Source organism: Scomber scombrus, chromosome 23, assembly GCF_963691925.1.
Source record: "Scomber scombrus chromosome 23, fScoSco1.1, whole genome shotgun sequence".
In the NCBI taxonomy this organism is placed as follows: Eukaryota; Metazoa; Chordata; class Actinopteri; order Scombriformes; family Scombridae; genus Scomber; species Scomber scombrus.
The window spans coordinates 2007666-2026425 of NC_084992.1; the positions used below are offsets into that span (position 1 = coordinate 2007666).

Consider the following 18760-nt stretch of genomic DNA (forward strand, 5'->3'; position numbering starts at 1 on the left):
AGAAGGAAAGAGGAAGAGGAGGAGAACGAGAGGGAGGAGGAAGAAGAGGAGGAGAAGGAGAGGGAGGAGAAAGACGAGGAGGAGGAGGAGGAAGAGGAGGAGGAAGAGAGGGAGGAGGATGAGGACGAGTGGGAGAATGAGGAGGTGAAGGAGGAGGAGGAATAGGAGAATGAGGATGAAGAGGAGAAGGAGAAGGAGAAGAAGGAGGAGGAGGAGGAAGAGAGGGAGGAGGATGAGGAGGAGGAGGAGTGGGAGAATGAGGAAGTGAAGGAGGAGGAGGAATAGGAGAACGAGGATGAAGAGGAGAAGGAGAGGGGAGAAGGAGGAGGAGAAGTATTTAACATCACATAACAACACTGTCAGACTCATGACGGACAGATTTAAAGAACGAGCAGCTTTTCTACTTTGATGACATCACTCGAGTCTGTCGGAGCTCAAAGCTGCAAATCAACAACTAACTATGGATCAATAGTTAGTTGAACTATTCATAATACAGATCCAGACTTTACACACATGGATACCTGAGTGTGTGTGTTTACTACATGTACGACAAACTGCACACATTAAGTGTTCCTCATGTATAATCTCAGTGTGTAGCTGCTGCTTTGTGTGACTACTGATGCAAAATACACAATGTTTTAAAAAGTCTGGAGAGTTTTCTAAGAGATGAATAATGTTTAGCTGGTTTGGTGTAAAGTTTTGTGTCAGTTTCTACCAGAAAACATCAAAATATTCACATCTGGAAACGATCAGAGACTAGTCCATGTTTGTCCTCAGCACAGAAAAAATATGATTACGGCGACAATAAAGTTGTAAAGTTTGATTTTTTCTTTTTATCTGACGTCTCGTCGACAAAAAGGGACAAAAAACGTTTTATCTTAACATCTGCTGATTCAGCTCAGTGACACCTGAGGGCTAGTGTGTGTGTGTGTGTGAGTAAGTGTGTGTATGTGTGTGTGTGTGTGTTAGTCTGTTTGTGTGTATGTGTGTATATGTGTGTGTTAGTGTGTTAGTGTGTGTGTCTGTGTGAGTGAGTGAGTGTGTGTGTTAGTGTGTGTGTGTGTGTGTGTGTGTGTGTGTGTGTGTGTGTGTGTTAGTGTGTGTGTGTGTGTGTTACCTGCAGCTCGTTCTGCAGCTGTGTAACAGTGTGTGTGTGCTGGCTGCTCCACGCCTCCTCCCTCTTCCTCACGCTCTCCTCCACACGAGACAACACACACTCCTGACTGCGCTTCAGCTCGCGCACACACACACTCTTCTTCTCACACACACTCTGCAGGTGAGCCACCTACGGCAAGAGAGACGGACAAAAAACATTATAATAATAATAATAATAATAATAATAATCAGTTCCATCAGTTCTGGTTCTCCCTGTTTCGCTGTGTTCACCTTGTTATTGGCCCTGCGGAGGTCAGAGGTCAGCTGGTCCACCTGCTCGCTGATGACATCACACAGCTCCTCCCAGGTGAAGTTACCCAGAATGCTCTGGGACTGATTGAGGAGGACGCAGCCGGCGAGGAGACGCTGGTACAGACAGTAGAGGAAGGAGAGACGCACCTGAGAGAGAGAGAGAGGCAGACACACACACACACACACACACACACACACATACACACACACACACACACACACACACACACACACACACACACACACACACACACACACACACACACACACACACACACACACACACACACTGGTTTTATTGGATTTAATTCTCAGCATCAGAAACAGTTTAATTAAATGTCTCTAACATAATGAGATCACTCTGCTCTGTGAGGAGGAAACTGAAGGAGGGAAAAGGAGGAGAGGAGGAGAGAGGGAGGAAACTAAAGAGAGATGGAGTAAGTATGGAGAGAAGATAGAAAGAGAGATGAATAATTTAATATGATCACCTTTGACTCTTCCTGGTAGAGGTCAATCATCTTCTGGACTTCTGCTGTCCTCTCCTCCTTCTCTCTCTCCCTCTCCTCCTTCTCTTTCTCCCTCTCTTTCTCCCTCCCCTCCTTCTCTTTCTCCTTTTCTCTCTCCCTCTCCTCCCTCTCTCTCTCCAGCTCGGCCTGCAGCTCTCGGCTTTGCGTCGACCACTCTGAGTTCTCCCGGAGCAGACGAGTCACTTCCTCCTGCAGTCTGAGCGCCGCCTGCTGAGACTCCTGCAGACAGAGGACGAAAAAAAGAGTAAAATATCTTAAATATTGTGACTGAAGACTGAAATAATCTCTCATGAGCTCACTAACTGGTATTTTCAGTATTTAACTTCCTATAAACCAAACAGCAGCCTGACATTTACACTAAAACATCAAAACCTGCAAAAATATCATCTTAAATATGACTTTATTTATTTATATGTATTTATTGTAATGCATCTTTGCTCCTCTCTCAGCACAGATTCAGAGGTTTGTCTCTCTCTGCTATACAAAGATGCTGGAGCTTTGTTCTCTATTATAATGTGTTTTTCGGTAATTAGCTACTTAAAGTAAAATGACAGGGAGAGCAATAGAAGGAAGACGAGCTTTATTTAGATACGGCCTAATACAAATATTTCTTTATTATTATATATTAATATAAATGTGATTTATGTACTCAAATGTCTTGCAAACCTAAAAATAAAATTTAAAAAAGTCTTAAAGTTTCTTGACTTAAGGATTTAAATAAATAAACAAAAATTTAAAATCAAATCAGGGTCTTAATTTATCAAATTTCTCTGAATCAGTGAATTAACTAATTGGTATTATTAGTATTTGAAGTTAACTCCTGTTTTAATTCACTTAACTTATATATAAATACTCAGAGTAGAGAGACTTCAGATGAAACTCCTCGGAGAGAGTGAGACGTTTTAGAGCATCAAAATATGATGATGTGTTTTAGGTATGTTAGGTATGAGGTGTAAATGAGAGCAGGGATCAATATTCAGGGAAATCTGTATTTATTATCTCCTGCCTCATGACTCAGTAACATTTCTTCATCACTCATATTTGATCAGAACTTCCTAGTTTGAAAGTTTGATGTTCTGTAGTCTCATCTGTAATCTATAAGTGTTGCGTTATCGCCATCTGCTGGACTGTTCCTGCTTTGTCATGTTATGTGTGAAAAGGTGAAAGATGGAAATGTTCCTGAGTGAAGCTGCATGTGTGAATATCAAGAATAACTAGTGGAAAGCCGGAGAGATTGGCCCAGTAACTATCCAGGACCCGTTTTTACCTCAGTGTGTGTGTGTGAGTGTTTACCTCAGTCTGCTGTGATTGTTTACCTCAGTGTGTCTGTGATTGTTTACCTCAGTGTGTCTGTGATTGTTTACCTCAGTGTGTGTGTGATTGTTTACCTCAGCGTGTGTGTGATTGTTTACCTCAGTGTGTCTGTGGTTGTTTACCTCAGTGTGTCTGTGGTTGTTTACCTCAGTGTGTTTGTGATTGTTTACCTCAGTGTGTCTGTGGTTGTTTACCTCAGTGTGTTTGCTGTGATCTGAGTTCAGCTCTTTGAGAGTCTGATTCTCCTCCTGCAGCTTCTCTGAGGCCGAGACCAGATCCTGAACCTGAAACAACAACAGAGATTTACACACATTATAACACAGGAGCAGAAAGTGTGTGTGTGTGTGTGTGTGTGTGTGTGTGTTACCTGTCTGTCCGTCTCTTCCTGTCTGTGTCGATCAGCGCTGAGCGTCGACTTCAACAGCAGCACCACTTCTTCAGAAAGACTCAAGTTCCCATGATCCTTTGCAGCAGGACTACAGCCTACAAACACAAACACACAAACACACACACGAATTATCCTCTGAAGCTGCTGCAGTGTGTGTGTGTGTGTGTGTGTGTGTGTGTGTGTGTGTGTGTGTGTGTGTGTGTGTGTGTGTGTGTGTGTGTGTGTACCGTGTTGTTGGAGAGTTTCTTTGATCTGCTTCAAACAGCTGATGAACGTTTCCTCGGTGTCAGACTGTTTCTGAGCCGCCTGAAGAAGAAGATTGAAGGGTCAGTTCACTCAAATTAAACAAAAAATATTCAAATTCAAGTGTGTGTGTGTATGTGTGTGTGTGTGTGTGTGTGTGTGTGTGTGTGTGTGTGTATGTGTGTGTGTGTGAGAGACCTGCTCCAGTTGTGAGTGTGAGTCTGCATGACGTCTCTTCTCCTCCTCCAGCCTCTCAGTGAGGTCAGAGGTCGTCCTCCTCTCGGTTTCCAAGGTGACGGTCAGGTCAGACTTACACTGGTCTAACTCTTTCTGCAGCCCTGAACACACACAGAGATATTTTATTCATAAATTGACTCAAATAGAGATTTTACATAATATTTTTAAAAAGTTAAAACATATAAACAACATAAACAATAAACAACAATAAATACAATAAAATATTCAAATAAAAACAGACTTTTTAAAAAGGGAAGTTAGATTAAAATTCAACTTTAGTATGATTTAATGAAAAATGATGTGTGAATATTTCAACTTATTAATAATTTATTATAACAGTGATGTCATCAACAATTAACAGTCAAGGACATAAAGATAATAGATTTTTAAAAGTATTTATAAATCTATTAATAAGAATTAAAATTACATATTTAACCCTCCTGTTGTCCTCGAGTCAAGGAAGGAAGGGAGGAAGAAGGAAGGAAAAGAGGGAGGGAGGAAGGAAGGGAGGAAGAAGGATGGGAGGGAGGGAGGAAGGAAGGGAGGAAGAAAGGAAGAAGGAAGGAAAAGAGGGAGGAAGGAAGGGAGGAAGGAAGAAGGAGGGGAAAAGAGGGGAGGGAGGAAGGAAGGGAGGAAGGGAGGAAGGAAGGAAGCTAGGGGGGAGGAAAGAAAGAAGAGAGGAAGGAAAGGAAGGAAGGAAGGAAAGAAGGGGGGGGAGAAGGAAGGACAGAAAGAAGGGAGGAGAGACAGAGGAAGGAAAGAAAGAGAGAAGGAGGGAGGGAGGAAGGACAGATGGATGGAAGGAAGGATGGAAGGAAGGAAGGAAGGAAGGAAGGAAGGAAGGAAGGAAGGAAGGAAGGAAGGAAGGAAGGAAGGAAGGAAGGAAGGAAGGAAAGAAGGAAGGAAGGAACAGTCAAAACAGACGGGGTCAATTTGACCCAGGAGGACGACAGGAAGGATAAATAAAATCATATAAATCTATCTCTGTGTACATTTTAAATATTTATATTTATAGCGCCTCACCTCTCCTGAGCGCGCTCCGTGCCGTCCCTCCTCTCTCTCTCCAGGCTGTAAGCTCTCTCCACCTCCCTGAACTGACTCCTCAGCAGCTCCAGGCTCTGCTGCGCCTCCTGCTGGCCGCTCCGCTCCGTCACCACCACCGACTCCAGGTCCCGAACCCTCAGCTGGCACACGTCACATGATCAGAGGATCGTATTAAACTTTATTAACACATTTTATTTTAGATTTTACATGTGCTGTGTGTGTGTGTGTGTGTGTGTGTGTGTGTGTGTGTGTGTGTGTGTGTGTGCGTGTGTCACCTGGATGATCTCAGAGTTAAATTTGGACTCCAGGTGAGCGGCTCGTTCCGCCTCGATGCTCGACTGCAGAGACTTCATCCTCTGATCCCACAGCTGGAGGAGAAAACACACACAGGAGTATGAATGGTAGTAGTATCATATTACATATCATCTTCCTTCTCTCCTCCTCACCACCTCCTCCTTCTCTCCTCCTCTCCTCATCACCTCCTCCTTCTCTCCTTCTCTCCTCCTCCTCCTCACCTCCACCTCACCTCCTCCTCCTCTCCTTCTCTCTCCTCACCTCCTCCTTCTCTCTCCTTCTCACATTCTCCTCCTCCTCAACTCCTTCTCTTTCCTCCTCTCCTTTTCATCACCTCCTCTTCATCTCCTCCTTCTCTCCTCCTCTTCACCTCACCTCCTCCTCTCCTCCTCATCCTCCTTCTCTCTCCTCCTCTCCTCCTCATCACCTTCTTCTCTCCTCCTCCTCATCCTCCTTCTCTCTCCTCCTCCTCATCACCTCCCCCTCCTCACCTCCTTCTCTCTCCTCCTCACCTCCTCCTCTCTCTCCTCCGCCTCACCTCCTTATCTCTCCTCTTCTCCTTCTCACCTCCTTCTCTCTCCTCCTCTCCTCCTTCTATCCTCCTCATCACCTTCTTCTCTCCTCATCCTCCTCTCTCCTCCTCCCCTCCTCCTCCTCCTTCTCCTCACCTCCTTCTCTCCTCCTCCTCTCTCCTCCTCTCCTCACCTCCTTCTTTCTCCTCCTCATCCTCCTCCTCCTCACCTCCTTCCCTCTCCTCCTCTCCTCCTCACCTCCTTCTCTCTCCTCCTCCTCTTCACCTCTTTCTCTCTCCTCACCTCCTTTTCTCTCCTCCTCTCCTCCTTCTCTCATCACCTTCTTCTCTCCTCATCCTCCTTCTCTCTCCTCCTCCCCTCCTTCTCCTCACCTCCTCCTCACCTCCTCCTCCTCACCTCCTCCTCTTCACCTCCTTCTCTATCCTCCTCCTCACCTCGTCCTCTCTCTCCTCCGCCTCACCTCCTTATCTCTCCTCCTCTCCTTCTCACATCCTCCTCCTCCTCATCCTCCTTCTCTCTCCTCCTCCTCCTCACCTCCTTTTCTCTCCTCCTCTCCTCTTCTCTCTCCTTCAGGTATTTCAGTTCGTCTGCTTGTCGTCTCTTCACCTCGGCCTCCTTCTCGCTCTCCTTCTGCACCTCTGCCATCCTCCTCTCCACCTCCTCCAGCGCCTCCTCCTGCTCCTGGAGGAGTCGATGCAGCCGTTGGTTCTCGGAGCCGAAGCTGTGGATGAGTTTGTCTCTCTCCTCCACGTCCTGCTGCAAAGCATGCTGGTCCTCCTCTCGGCCCCGCCGCGTGATGTCCACGACTTTCTGCAGCTCCTGGACCTTCTGCTGGAGCTCCGACGCTCGCTCTGACACCCGAACGCATCACAGGAAGGGTTTATATTACAGTAAAAAGAAGGGATAAACACACACACACACACACACACATATATATACACACACACATACACACATATATACACACATACACACACACACACACACATAAACACATATATACACACACACATACACACATAAACACATATATACACACATACATACACACATATATACACACATACACACACACATAAACATTGCACATATATATATACATACACATTAGACACAATTACACACACACATTACAGACACACATACTTATACACAAACACACACACATGAACACACACATTACACACAAATACACATACACACACACTAAAACACATACACAAAAGAAACACACACATTACACACACATAAACACACACAAACACACACACACACACACGGAACACACACACAAACAAACACAGACGAACACACACATATACACATGAACACACACACACACAAATACACAAACACATACACACACATTACACATGAACACACAAACAAACACACAAAACACACACACACACACACAGACACCTGAACGCATCACAGAGAAGGTTTTTATATTATTATAAAAGTTAAATGTGTGTGATGCAGGGTTGATGGTTTTAAGGATGAAGGTGCGTTTGATTCGAGTACCTGTGAGCGCCTGTTTGTCTCCGCTGAGCTCGGCGACTCGTTCTGCGTCTCTCTGAGCGACGGTCAGCTGATACTGAAGCTCCGCCCTCTGAGCCTCGCCGCGCTCCACCGATGATCTGAGACGAGTCAGCTCAGTCTGCAGCCTGCACAGCTGGACACACACACACACACACATTACACACATTACACAGCTGGACACACACACACATTACACACACACACACATTACACATATATACACACACACAAACACATTAATATATACACACACACACACACACAATACACACATTAATATACACACAAACATTACACATATATACACACACACACACACATTACACACATTACACACATTACACACACACAAACATTACACACATATATATATACACACACACATTACACAGCTGGACACACACACACATTACACACATTACACATATATATACACACACACACACATTACACACATTACACACATTACACATATATATACACACACACACACACACATTACACATATATATACACATATGAACACACACACACACACATTAAACAGCTGGACACACACACACATTACACATATATACACACATTACACATATATACACACATTACACATATATATATATACACACACACACACACACACACACACACACACACACACACACACACACACACACACACACACACCTACCTCCTGGTTGTGTCCTGACGTCAGCTCCAGCTTCTCTTTCTCCAGCTGACTGATTCTCCATCTCAGCCTCTCCTCCTCCTCCTCCTCACCGTCCCCTCCTCCTTCTGACGCCGCCCTCCTCCATCCTCCTCCTCCTCTCTTCCTCCCCCTCCCTCTCTCCTCTTCCTCCTCATCACCCACTCCTCTCCTCTCCGCTCGTCCTCCTCCGTCTCCCGTCTGCTTCTCTCGCTCGTGCATGGCGACCACAATCTTTTTCAACCTGAAGAGGAAACGCACAAAAACACACAAAAACACACAAAAACGCACAAAAACACACAAAAACACACAAGAAAATACATAATGAAATTGTTAATTAGTGTTATTTTTACTAGCAGCTGGTTCAGGAACATATCAGGATGGAAAACATGAATATATTTCCACAGAACATTTATATTCAGTCGTCACCTGGTGATCTCGTCCTCTGAGCTCCTGGCAGCAGCTCTGTGTGTGTGTGTGTGTGTCTTCCTCGTCTCTTCCTCCGCAGCTCTCTGTGTGTGTGTCCTCGTCCTCTCTTCCTCCGCAGCTCTCTGTGTGTGTGTCCTCGTCCTCTCTTCCTCCGCAGCTCTGTGTGTGTGTGTCCTCGTCCTCTCTTCCTCCGCAGCTCTCTGTGTGTGTGTCCGTCTCCTCTCTGCTCTTCCTGAGCCGCTCCGACCCGACTGTCTCCTCCTCTCCTCTGGTTCAGTCTGCATAGTTCTGCTGCTTCTGAGCCAGACTCAACCTCCCTGAACATGCATTTAATATTATACATTATTATTAATATACATTATTATTAATATACATTATTATTAATATACATTATTATTAATATACACTATTATTAATATACATCATTATTAATATACATTATTATTAATATACATTATTATTAATATACATTATTACACAGGGTGGACTTTCTGATCACAGTAAAATATATAAAGTAATATACTACAGTATAAAGTAGAATACTACAGTATAAAGTTAAATACTACAGTATAAAGTAAAGTACTACAGTATGAATCAGAATACTACAGTATAAAGTAAAGTACTACAGTATAAAGTAAAGTACTACAGTATAAAGTAGAATACTACAGTATAAAGTAGAGTACTACAGTATAAAGTAAAGTACTACAGTATAAAGTAAAGTACTACAGTATAAAGTAGAATACTACAGTATAAAGTAAAGTACTACAGTATAAAGTAAAGTACTACAGTATAAAGTAAAGTACTACAGTATAAAGTTAAATAATACAGTATAAAGTAGAATACTACAGTATAAAGCAGAATACTACAGTATAAAGTAAAGTACTACAGTATAAAGTAGAATACTACAGTATAAAGTAAAGTACTACAGTATAAAGTAAAGTACTACAGTATAAAGTAAAGTACTACAGTATAAAGTAGAATACTACAGTATAAAGCAGAGTACTACAGTATAAAGTAAAGTACTACAGTATGAAGTAGAATACTACAGTATAAAGTAAAGTACTACAGTATAAAGTAAAGTACTACAGTATAAACTCTGATATGTGGTGTAGTGGAAGTATAAAGTAGCATCACGTGGAAACACTGCAGTAAAGTACTTCAAAGTTACTTAAGTAAATGTACTTAGTTTCCATCACTGCCTGCCGGTTGTTAGGTCGCCCAGGGTTGCTTGGTAACCAGGGTTGCTGGGTTGCTGCTGTTGCCTTGGCAGCAGAAGCTAAACTCCATTCATAAATCTACCTAAATCTAGCTTCACTTCCCTTTCATCACAGATATGTATGCCTTACAACAACACTTCAGACTATTTACGAATTAATTCAACTCACGTTTCAATTCGGCATCAGTCACATAGACTAAAAAACGCTTTTTGTGACATAATTTAAACTTTTATTAGCCAAAATCTCCACCGTACTAAGCGCAGAGGCGCCGATTTACAGCTGAGATTTTACTCTCATTAAAAACCCAAAGTTAGCCGAAGTTAGGCAACTAGAACCAGCTGCGACCAGTTCGTTTACACTACCTGTGTACTTATTAATAATGTTATTATTTACAGAGAAAACTTGACAATAAAAACACACTTACAGCAACATTCATCCAGGAACCGTTTGAATCTGACGCCATCTTGAGCGTCCAGATGTCATTTCCGCCCTCACTCAGGATCCAACCAATCATGATCTGAGTATAATAAACACTGAAGTACTGATATTATATTAAAGTGTAACCTCATCCAGTGCTTAAATAATAATAATAATAATAATAATAATAATAATAATAATAATAATAATAATAATAATAATAATAATAATAATAAATAAATAAATAAGATATTCCTTTATTAGACCCACAACGGGGAAATTTGCATTATTACAGCAGCAAGTGGACAGTAAAAATAGAATATAGGAGCAGCAATAAGAAAAAGAATAAAGAACAATAAATAATAAGTACAAAAACAATAAGAATAATTGTAAAAATATGTAATAAAATAATCATGACATTATTTACATTATTTACATTAAGAGTAATATTGGTATTGAGTGGTAATATACCAGAGGTGATATTCTTATTGCACAGATTAAAGTGAAATAAATATATGTATATGTATATTATATGAATATTAGGCCCTGTATTGTCTGTATGTCTGAGTATTGGACAAAAGCCAGCAGTCATTATTAAATGCATGTTTTTTTATTTAACAATGTCAGAGATAAAAAAAAAAGTATTACAGACACAATAAAAAAAAAAGACATTTCTGTTTGCTTTATATAATGATGTGTAAGGTTACAGTTTCGTCATCGCTCCGCACAGATCTGATGTCTTCAGCTCATCAGTGGTGTTTAATCTTCATGAACTTCATCATTTATTCATTAAATCTGTTTAAGATGCAATTTAACACATATTTTGTTTATCAATAGAACAACTTTTAACTCTCAGACAAACGTTCGCAGTATTTCAAACACATTTTTTTTTTTAAGTATGTACAAATTGGGAATGACAGCAGGTGGATAAAACACACAGCAGGATTTCTGCCTTTTAGAAAATGTGTAAATACATTTTTTCTAAGACATGTTGGTTTTACGTAACCCTGCATTACAGTTTTTTACTCTTTGTTTTTTTCCCTCTGTTTTCATCTGTTCTCAATTAAAGGTGTGAAAAGCTATTTATGTTTATGCTTTATAACAGAATACAACACAGACTAAAATATTGATGAAAAAAATGCAATTTTGAACAGAAAAAACATAACTACTACAAGAAGAGTTACAATATTGAACTCTGACTATATGACATTAAAGCCTTAACAAACAAGTTAACAGTAAATCATTACAGTACAATGAACATTTTCCACACTAAAACTAGAATATAAGAATATTAGAATAAAACAGAGCAGTGGTAGGCAAATGGTGGCTCCTGGGCCAAATCTGGCCCTCCAGCAAACGTTTTGGCCCCCTAAGTTTTCCCATATATAGATTATATCAAATCTACTAATACATTTCCATTATATATAACGATGTAACCACACATGTAAATTAAATCCTAATTAATATGAGCTTGTAACTTTTTATACACATGTAATTAACATTATTCGTCCTATCTGAGCAGAAAAGATTTGTGTCAGTACCAACCAGCTTCAACCAGAAACAACCCTAAAACAAACAGTGCTGGAAAAATCTGGCCAATGGTAGAACCTAACTGTCGACCCCTGTAGTAGAGTATTAATGCTAAACAAACAACACAAATTATACAGTGAAAAACTACACTGAAAATAAAAGATTACAAGATAACAACAGATGGTTATAATTAAAGTAACTGAACAAATAAAGTCTGATGTGATTCTGTACAAAAATTCATCCTGTGCAGTCAGGAGGGTTTAGATGCTTCAGGAGCCCCTGAATACCTACTCAGATTTCACTAACACAACTTTTACATCCTCTTCCAGGTGTTCGTTTCCCTCTGCTTCCTCCTTAACTCTCTTCAACAGTTTCTCATTTCCACTTTTCTTAATCTTGATCATTAACCTTTTAAATATAGTAAGCAGGGGTTGGACGAACTCTATTACACTCCCTGTGTGTTTTTTAAACTCATAGGTAAATCCTGCTGTGTGCAAACCAAACACTCTGCAATGAGCATCAAACACCGGGGAGCCAGAAGAGCCGTGATACATGAACGTGTTGTAGGTCACTACTCTATCTGCTTTGTTTCCCTTCAGGCATCTAATGTCTTGATTTATGGTCTCTTGGCTGATTGAGAGGAGTGTGAGTAGGGAGTTTGGCTCTAAATGATCATTGATGGCCTTTATTCTGTCCTCTTTCTCAATGATGCATGTGGGATCTATTTGTTTGACTTCTCCTGCTGGGTGGCCAATAATACAGGCTTCACCATTCTGAGGCACTGGACCAAAGTTCTTCAGGAGCCCTGGTGGCACCTTTACTGTCCTTTTACTTTGGTTGGGTTTCCGGCCCGCAGGGTTTAGCTCTAGTACAGCATAATCTAGTTCACCATCACTGAAGTCAATGAGGGTTTTCTTAACAGTAAAGCAGCTGTAATTCATGTCAGACTCAGGATCATCATAGTTAAACACAGCAGACACATTTATACCCTCCAGCAGATTTTCTCCTTCAACACAATCTTTGATTAAATGTGCGTTAGTCAGGATCAAGTTATCAAACAGTACGAAGCCTGTGCCCATACGACCATTCTCAACAACAACTTTGCAGACTGACTTCCCCAGTTCCAGCAGTTTTTTGACTCTGTGAACTTCACTAAAGGACTTTTGGATCTTTCCAAAGTTTTCCCTCCTCAGATTCAATTCTTTCTCATAAGAAACACCTGGGAATCGACTCTCCATTAATTTCTTCAGATCTGGAAACTGCTGACGCAGTCTTTCAAAAATCTTCTCAGTGTTCACACTGCTGTCACTTTTATCCAGTAATGTTTTCACACTGGTTCCTCTCTGCTCTGCTACTTCTGAGACTTTTGTGTCACTCATGCTTTGTGAATTCTTGTTCCGTGGAATACATATCTTAAATTCTTTTTCATGTAGGTTGTCAACCTTTTGCGTATGCTCAGTGAAGCGGTCATGATTCTTACTGTCAGACAGCTCAAAGTCACCGAGGTCATCAATGAAGCGACCGTCTTGTTTCAGACATTCTCCCACAGTCATCCCTTTCTCTCCGTAGACACACAGATACTTAAACTGTTTCATTGCTTTATTTCTTAAGATCTCTTTTGTTTTGGTGTCTTTTCCTCCCTGGCTTTCAATGTAGAACACAGAGTATTCGTTTCGTGGATGCACTATTTTCACTTTTTCAGAGGGCTGGTTTAGGACCTCTTCAACCTTTTCTGGTTTACATGATATGATAAGTAAAGCCCCATCCTTTAGGCAAGAACAAGGAAAATGTGTTGCAATAGCACATTCCGTTTCTGTCCTACAGAGCTGGATTACAATGTTTTCATCAGTACACTCCTTCTTGGTATATATCGTTCTTATTGCCTCCAGCACTGTGCGAGGCTGCTCACAGTGAATAGTGTACTCTTCAGTGCCATTGTCATTGAAGCTAACATTGAAGTGATGCGAATGTCGATCCTGTAGAAAATCAGAATGAAAAGTTAGATGCTCTTGTCTATGTGATAAAATGCAGCCAGTTTTGTGCATACAGTATACCAAAGTTACCAAGGTTTGAACTTCTAGCAGCCATCCGATGGAGACATTTTCAATATTAATAGAATTTATATCTCTGATCTAGCTTACCGCAGGTGTGTTGTGTCCATCTGCCATGGTGTTGAGATTCACAGGTGACACTTCTCTCTCCTGTAAAGGATTTAGTCTGTTTAAAGGAAGGGTTTGGGTCTTTTCAAGTCTTATTATTAAACTGATATGCATCTCTACAGTTAAAGCATGATGGGTCACTGTAATCCTTCCCTTCCTTCCATACTTGCTGTACATAATTTTCATACTATTTTATTAATTTTCTACTAATATTAACACTGTTTAAAAAGGTTTCTAAAACTCAGCTGAAGTTAATTTATGGCAGCTGTTCGAGTTACACTGATCAATAGAAGTTTGAAGTGGTGAACGGATACATCTCCAACATGGTAATCACATGTAGATTTGTTGCCACCGCTAATACCATAAAACCACCTTCATGTGGGTAACTCAGACTGCTGAAACTTTATCAGCAGAGGTTTAAGAATGCATCTTTGCACAGAGTAGGACCTGTGGATTTTGCCCCATTTTACCCTGTTTTGTAGTTGCCCTATGAAGGCATCACACTGCCTGTGACTCCAGCCTATGTCCCAAGATACCCTGTTTAGGGAGAGCTAACACACCTTGGTAACATACCTTCGTATGCAGAGCACAAACAGGTTCTTCTGGATGAAAGCAGCACTGGGCACCAGCTCAGATGTTGGCAGTCTACAGATGAGGAACCATAAAGAAACCTATAAGAAGTTCTCTCATATGTGTAATAAACTGACAAAAAAACAAGATGGTTATTTACAGTAAAAATGAAAATCATATAAAGTGTTACAAGAATCCACATACCTTTTTATGGACTTGAGCAACTGATAGAAGATGTAAATTCTGTATCTCAGATTTGTGGAATCCCTGTTTTACAATGAAGTATTCAGGCCAATGTTATATTTTAAGAAAAAATATTTCAAGAGTAAAGTAAAAATCTTATTTTACAAGATTTTAATAATAATGATCATGTTATAATAAACTTTGACAACTTGTTTGAACAACGTTTTCCTTATTTAATCATTAAAATGGCTCCACACTGGCTCCCAGTCAGCTACAGAATAGATTTTAAAGTTTAGCTAGTGGTCTTATTATATGCTGCACTCTAATATTTTATGCTCTATTCTAGTCTAGCCTTTTGCTTTCTGCCTCTCTTTTTATTTTTCTGTATGGTTTTCTTTTTTTAATTGTATGTTTTAATGTTTCAGATTTTTACTGTTTAATCATCCCTTGATATTTAGTTTTTATGTAAAGTGCATTGAGATGCCCCTGTGTATGAAATGCACTATATAAATAAAGCTGTCTTGCCTTACCTAAAGATTAAATAACTAGTCAACTTTTTCCTAGCTGAAGCATCTTCCAGCCTCATCTTATGCTCGTCTCTCAGGTCACAGCAGTACAAGTCAAAACTGATTTACACAAGTCCCTGATGTATTGGTTATAGAAAAAAAACATAATAATAAAACCGTACATGTACAAAATGAACCTGGGTGTCTCACCTTGGCTTTAATCGATGGCTCTGCACGATCTTCGGGGTGTTCAGACACAAAGCTCGAAGGTTTAGCTGTTTATAAAACTGACTGGTTGGAGTTGGACCTCCCACGTCAGGTCATTTACATAATGAGCCAACTGGTACAAACATGGGAACATTGCGTGACAATGATGTGACAATAACACTAGTGCTTTGTTAGTGTTTGTTGTCCAGCAGGTTTATCCTGTAGTTGTGTGTTCTTTATTTTATATAACTATAATTAAATGTCTCTGGGTTTTGGATTGTTAATTGAACAATGAAAACAATGAAAAGTCGCCATGGGCTTGGAAACTTTTCAAGCATTTTTAATCAATCAAAAAAAAAGGGGGATGAATCTATAGTGAAATTAACTGTTAGTTGCAACTCTAAGAATAAATAAGTCATAGTGAGAGACAGGCTTTTACGGCCTGAGTATCAAACACTGACTGTAAGGTAAACAGTGTCATCACCATGTTCATTTAACAAAGTAATCTGCCAGGAAGACACACCTGCATATTTTTGACTGCCCAACACTGCACCATGCAGGATGATGTTGTATTGTGACGTGGCAAATGTTTTACGTAGATTTAGCAGTTTATAAACCTGACCAGTTTCATCCAAGTGGTTCATCCAACGTTTCAAGTCATTTGCATTATCTTAAACATTTCTATCAGTTTCTAACGGCATCAACAACTGGTACAACCATGGGAACATGACAATAATGTGACAATGACACTAGTGCCATGACTCCTATCTGAAGACTGATCTGATACCAAAACACTGCACAGCTGTTTATAACATATAGTGATAATTAGATGGTAATCATAAAATAAGCTGATTGGTGGATTGACAAAAAAAGAACCAGCAACAATTCTGATTTGTGATCTAAAAAATCAAAATAATGCTGACAATAATACATTATTGATAAGAGACAGGGTGTTCAGCTTAAATTATTACAGTGACAAACACTGCACTAGCATGTATTTGATTGGCCTTAATGGACAAAGCAGCATTAAGGAATGATAAGAAATGATCACAAACTAGTTTAAAATGCAGAACAGACCAACAGTTTTCTCTATCTCCACCAGTGACTCCAACTATCCTGACATCAAAACTTTAAATGGCACCCATGTTACTCTTGCTGAGTCATACAAATGTTTAGGGATTTGGCTTGTCAGTCGACGATTGACTCAAGAATTCTAATTAAACTAGGCCTCTTGTATAGAATCAAAGGTTGTCAGTCTTATCTTATTTAAATCCAGTAACTACTGAACCTTAGACATCCCTCTTGTTGGCACTAATGTTGGCAGAACTGGTTTCAGGTACGCTGCACCTTTTAAAAGAAATGAGCTGCAATATGGCTTCAAACTTGAATCTTACTTTCCACTTTGAGATTTTAAAGCTTTATTATCTGATTTTTAATCATTCTTTTAACATTTTTTTTAAAAATTAAATATGCAATTTACCAATATGTAATGTATTTACTTTACTAAGTGATAAAATTACCATGATGTGTTTTCAGAGTTTAAGGAAACATGCTGAGTTGAAGTACTGGATTCTCTGCATTCTGGTTCGGGGCGTCTGTTTTTGTTTCGTTTTGTGTAATTTGGTGCACAGCCCATTTTCTGTGGTTGTGTTGGCACGTAATCTTAACACATTATGTGCCAACACCACACAATGCAGTGTTACGAGGTTGTGATCATTACACATATTTCTGTGACATCAGGTTGATGCCCTTCTCAACATCCCAGGTTGCCAGATATGAAACAAAGGAACTCAAACACAGCACCTTTTCACTCTTTGCTGATGTTGGCTTCAAAGCGTCTTCAGACCAAGGAATCCAAACCAGAAGAGTCACTTAAAGAGTTTGAATATGAACATTTTCTGACATACTGACAAGGTTTTATAAATGTTTATTATAAATGTTTAATTTCCTGTTCTTAAATATTAAACTCTGATCAACCATGGAGACCACTAACATTTCACATCATGGATGATCAGCAGCACTAACTTAAAAAAAAAATTAAAAAAATAAAAAAACTCCACCTGCAGCAAACGTTGACCATTTTTAGCTTCATACAAATTATTACATAACAGAATGGGTGCTACAGGTGACAAGATGATACTGCAGTAAAGTACCTCAAAGTTGTACTTTAATGCAGTACTTTAGTAAATGTACTTAGTTTCCATCACTGCCTGCATTTTGTTAGGTTTTCGGTTGCTTGGTAGCCCAGGGTTGTTGGGATATTTACGTCTTACACAGGCGGGGATTTCCTTTCCTCTGAAATGAGGCTAATGCGGAAGTAACTTAAAACTGCATTCTATCAAAAGGCCACCAGGGGGCGACCGTTTGGGTGTCAAAAGGACTTCCGTCTCTATACAAGTCAATGGAGAATTCACCAACTTCTCACTTGATTTCTAACCTCAGTAAACGTTTTCAAAATGTGTTTATGGTCTCAATCGCTAGTTTAAAGCCTTCTTCAATGCAGTATGATGTTCATTTGGGACATTTTGGCCTCCCTGATTTTATATGTGACGATAAAGCAGGGTATGCATTAGGGCGTGGCTACGTCGTGATTGACAGGTTGATTGGTTCACAGGTTCAGGAGGGCGCCTCATGCTCCTCCTGATGCCCATATAAGTAGAATCCCTGTTTTTATTTTTCCCAGCATGCACCTGAAATTTTCAAGATGGCGCTGCTCAGATCCGATACTATTGGCTTGTAATGTAACTTCATCCACTGCTTATTTTAATAATAATGATAATAAAAATACTACTACTACTAATAATAATAATAATAATAAATAAATGAGATAATATATTCTTTCTTAGACCCACAATGGGGAAATGTGCATTATTACAGCAGCAAGTTGACAGTAAAAATAGAATATAAGAGCAGCAATAAGAAAAAGAATAGAGAACAATAAATAATAAGTATAAAAACAATAATAATAATAATAATACTATATCGTGACATTATTTACAAGAGTAATATTGGTATTGAGTGGTAATATACCAGAGGTGATATTTTTATTTCGCAGATTAAAGTGAAATAAATATATATGAATATTATATGAATATTAGTATTGTCCTTATGCATTAAATACTAATATTTCAGAGTATTGGACAAAAGCCAGCAGTCATTATTAAATGCATGTTTTTTTATTTAACTTCAGAGGTAAAAACATATTACAGACACAATAAAAAAAGACATTTCTGTTTGCTTTATATAATGATGTGTAAGGTTACAGTTTCGTCATCGCTCCGCACAGATCTGATGTCTTCAGCTCATCAGT

At 39.8% G+C, this 18760-nt stretch overlaps 2 protein-coding genes across 2 annotated transcripts in view; both read right to left on the bottom strand.

The window, feature by feature from the left end:
- Nucleotides 1-8334, bottom strand: part of LOC134006284 (coiled-coil domain-containing protein 171-like) — a gene marked incomplete at its 5' end in the record, with an annotated part of 12743 nt that extends 4409 nt beyond the window's left edge. Inside the window, 12 exons of the mRNA XM_062445370.1 lie at nucleotides 1118-1285; nucleotides 1387-1554; nucleotides 1896-2153; nucleotides 3443-3532; nucleotides 3616-3731; nucleotides 3864-3942; nucleotides 4078-4217; nucleotides 5153-5300; nucleotides 5436-5528; nucleotides 6522-6838; nucleotides 7512-7662; nucleotides 8218-8334. Coding sequence (XP_062301354.1) covers nucleotides 1118-1285; nucleotides 1387-1554; nucleotides 1896-2153; nucleotides 3443-3532; nucleotides 3616-3731; nucleotides 3864-3942; nucleotides 4078-4217; nucleotides 5153-5300; nucleotides 5436-5528; nucleotides 6522-6838; nucleotides 7512-7662; nucleotides 8218-8334 — 1845 coding nt within the window. The remainder of the gene's footprint in view (nucleotides 1-1117; nucleotides 1286-1386; nucleotides 1555-1895; nucleotides 2154-3442; nucleotides 3533-3615; nucleotides 3732-3863; nucleotides 3943-4077; nucleotides 4218-5152; nucleotides 5301-5435; nucleotides 5529-6521; nucleotides 6839-7511; nucleotides 7663-8217) is intronic.
- Nucleotides 8335-11524: 3190 nt separating this feature from the next.
- LOC134006285 (serine protease FAM111A-like) lies at nucleotides 11525-13993 on the bottom strand. Its single transcript, XM_062445371.1, has 2 exons — nucleotides 13967-13993; nucleotides 11525-13801 (listed from the first exon to the last, which is right to left on the bottom strand). The coding sequence occupies exons 1-2, from the start codon at nucleotides 13991-13993 to the stop codon at nucleotides 12113-12115; spliced, it is 1716 nt and encodes a 571-aa protein (XP_062301355.1). The 3' UTR covers nucleotides 11525-12112.
- Between the last annotated feature and the right edge of the window lie 4767 nt (nucleotides 13994-18760).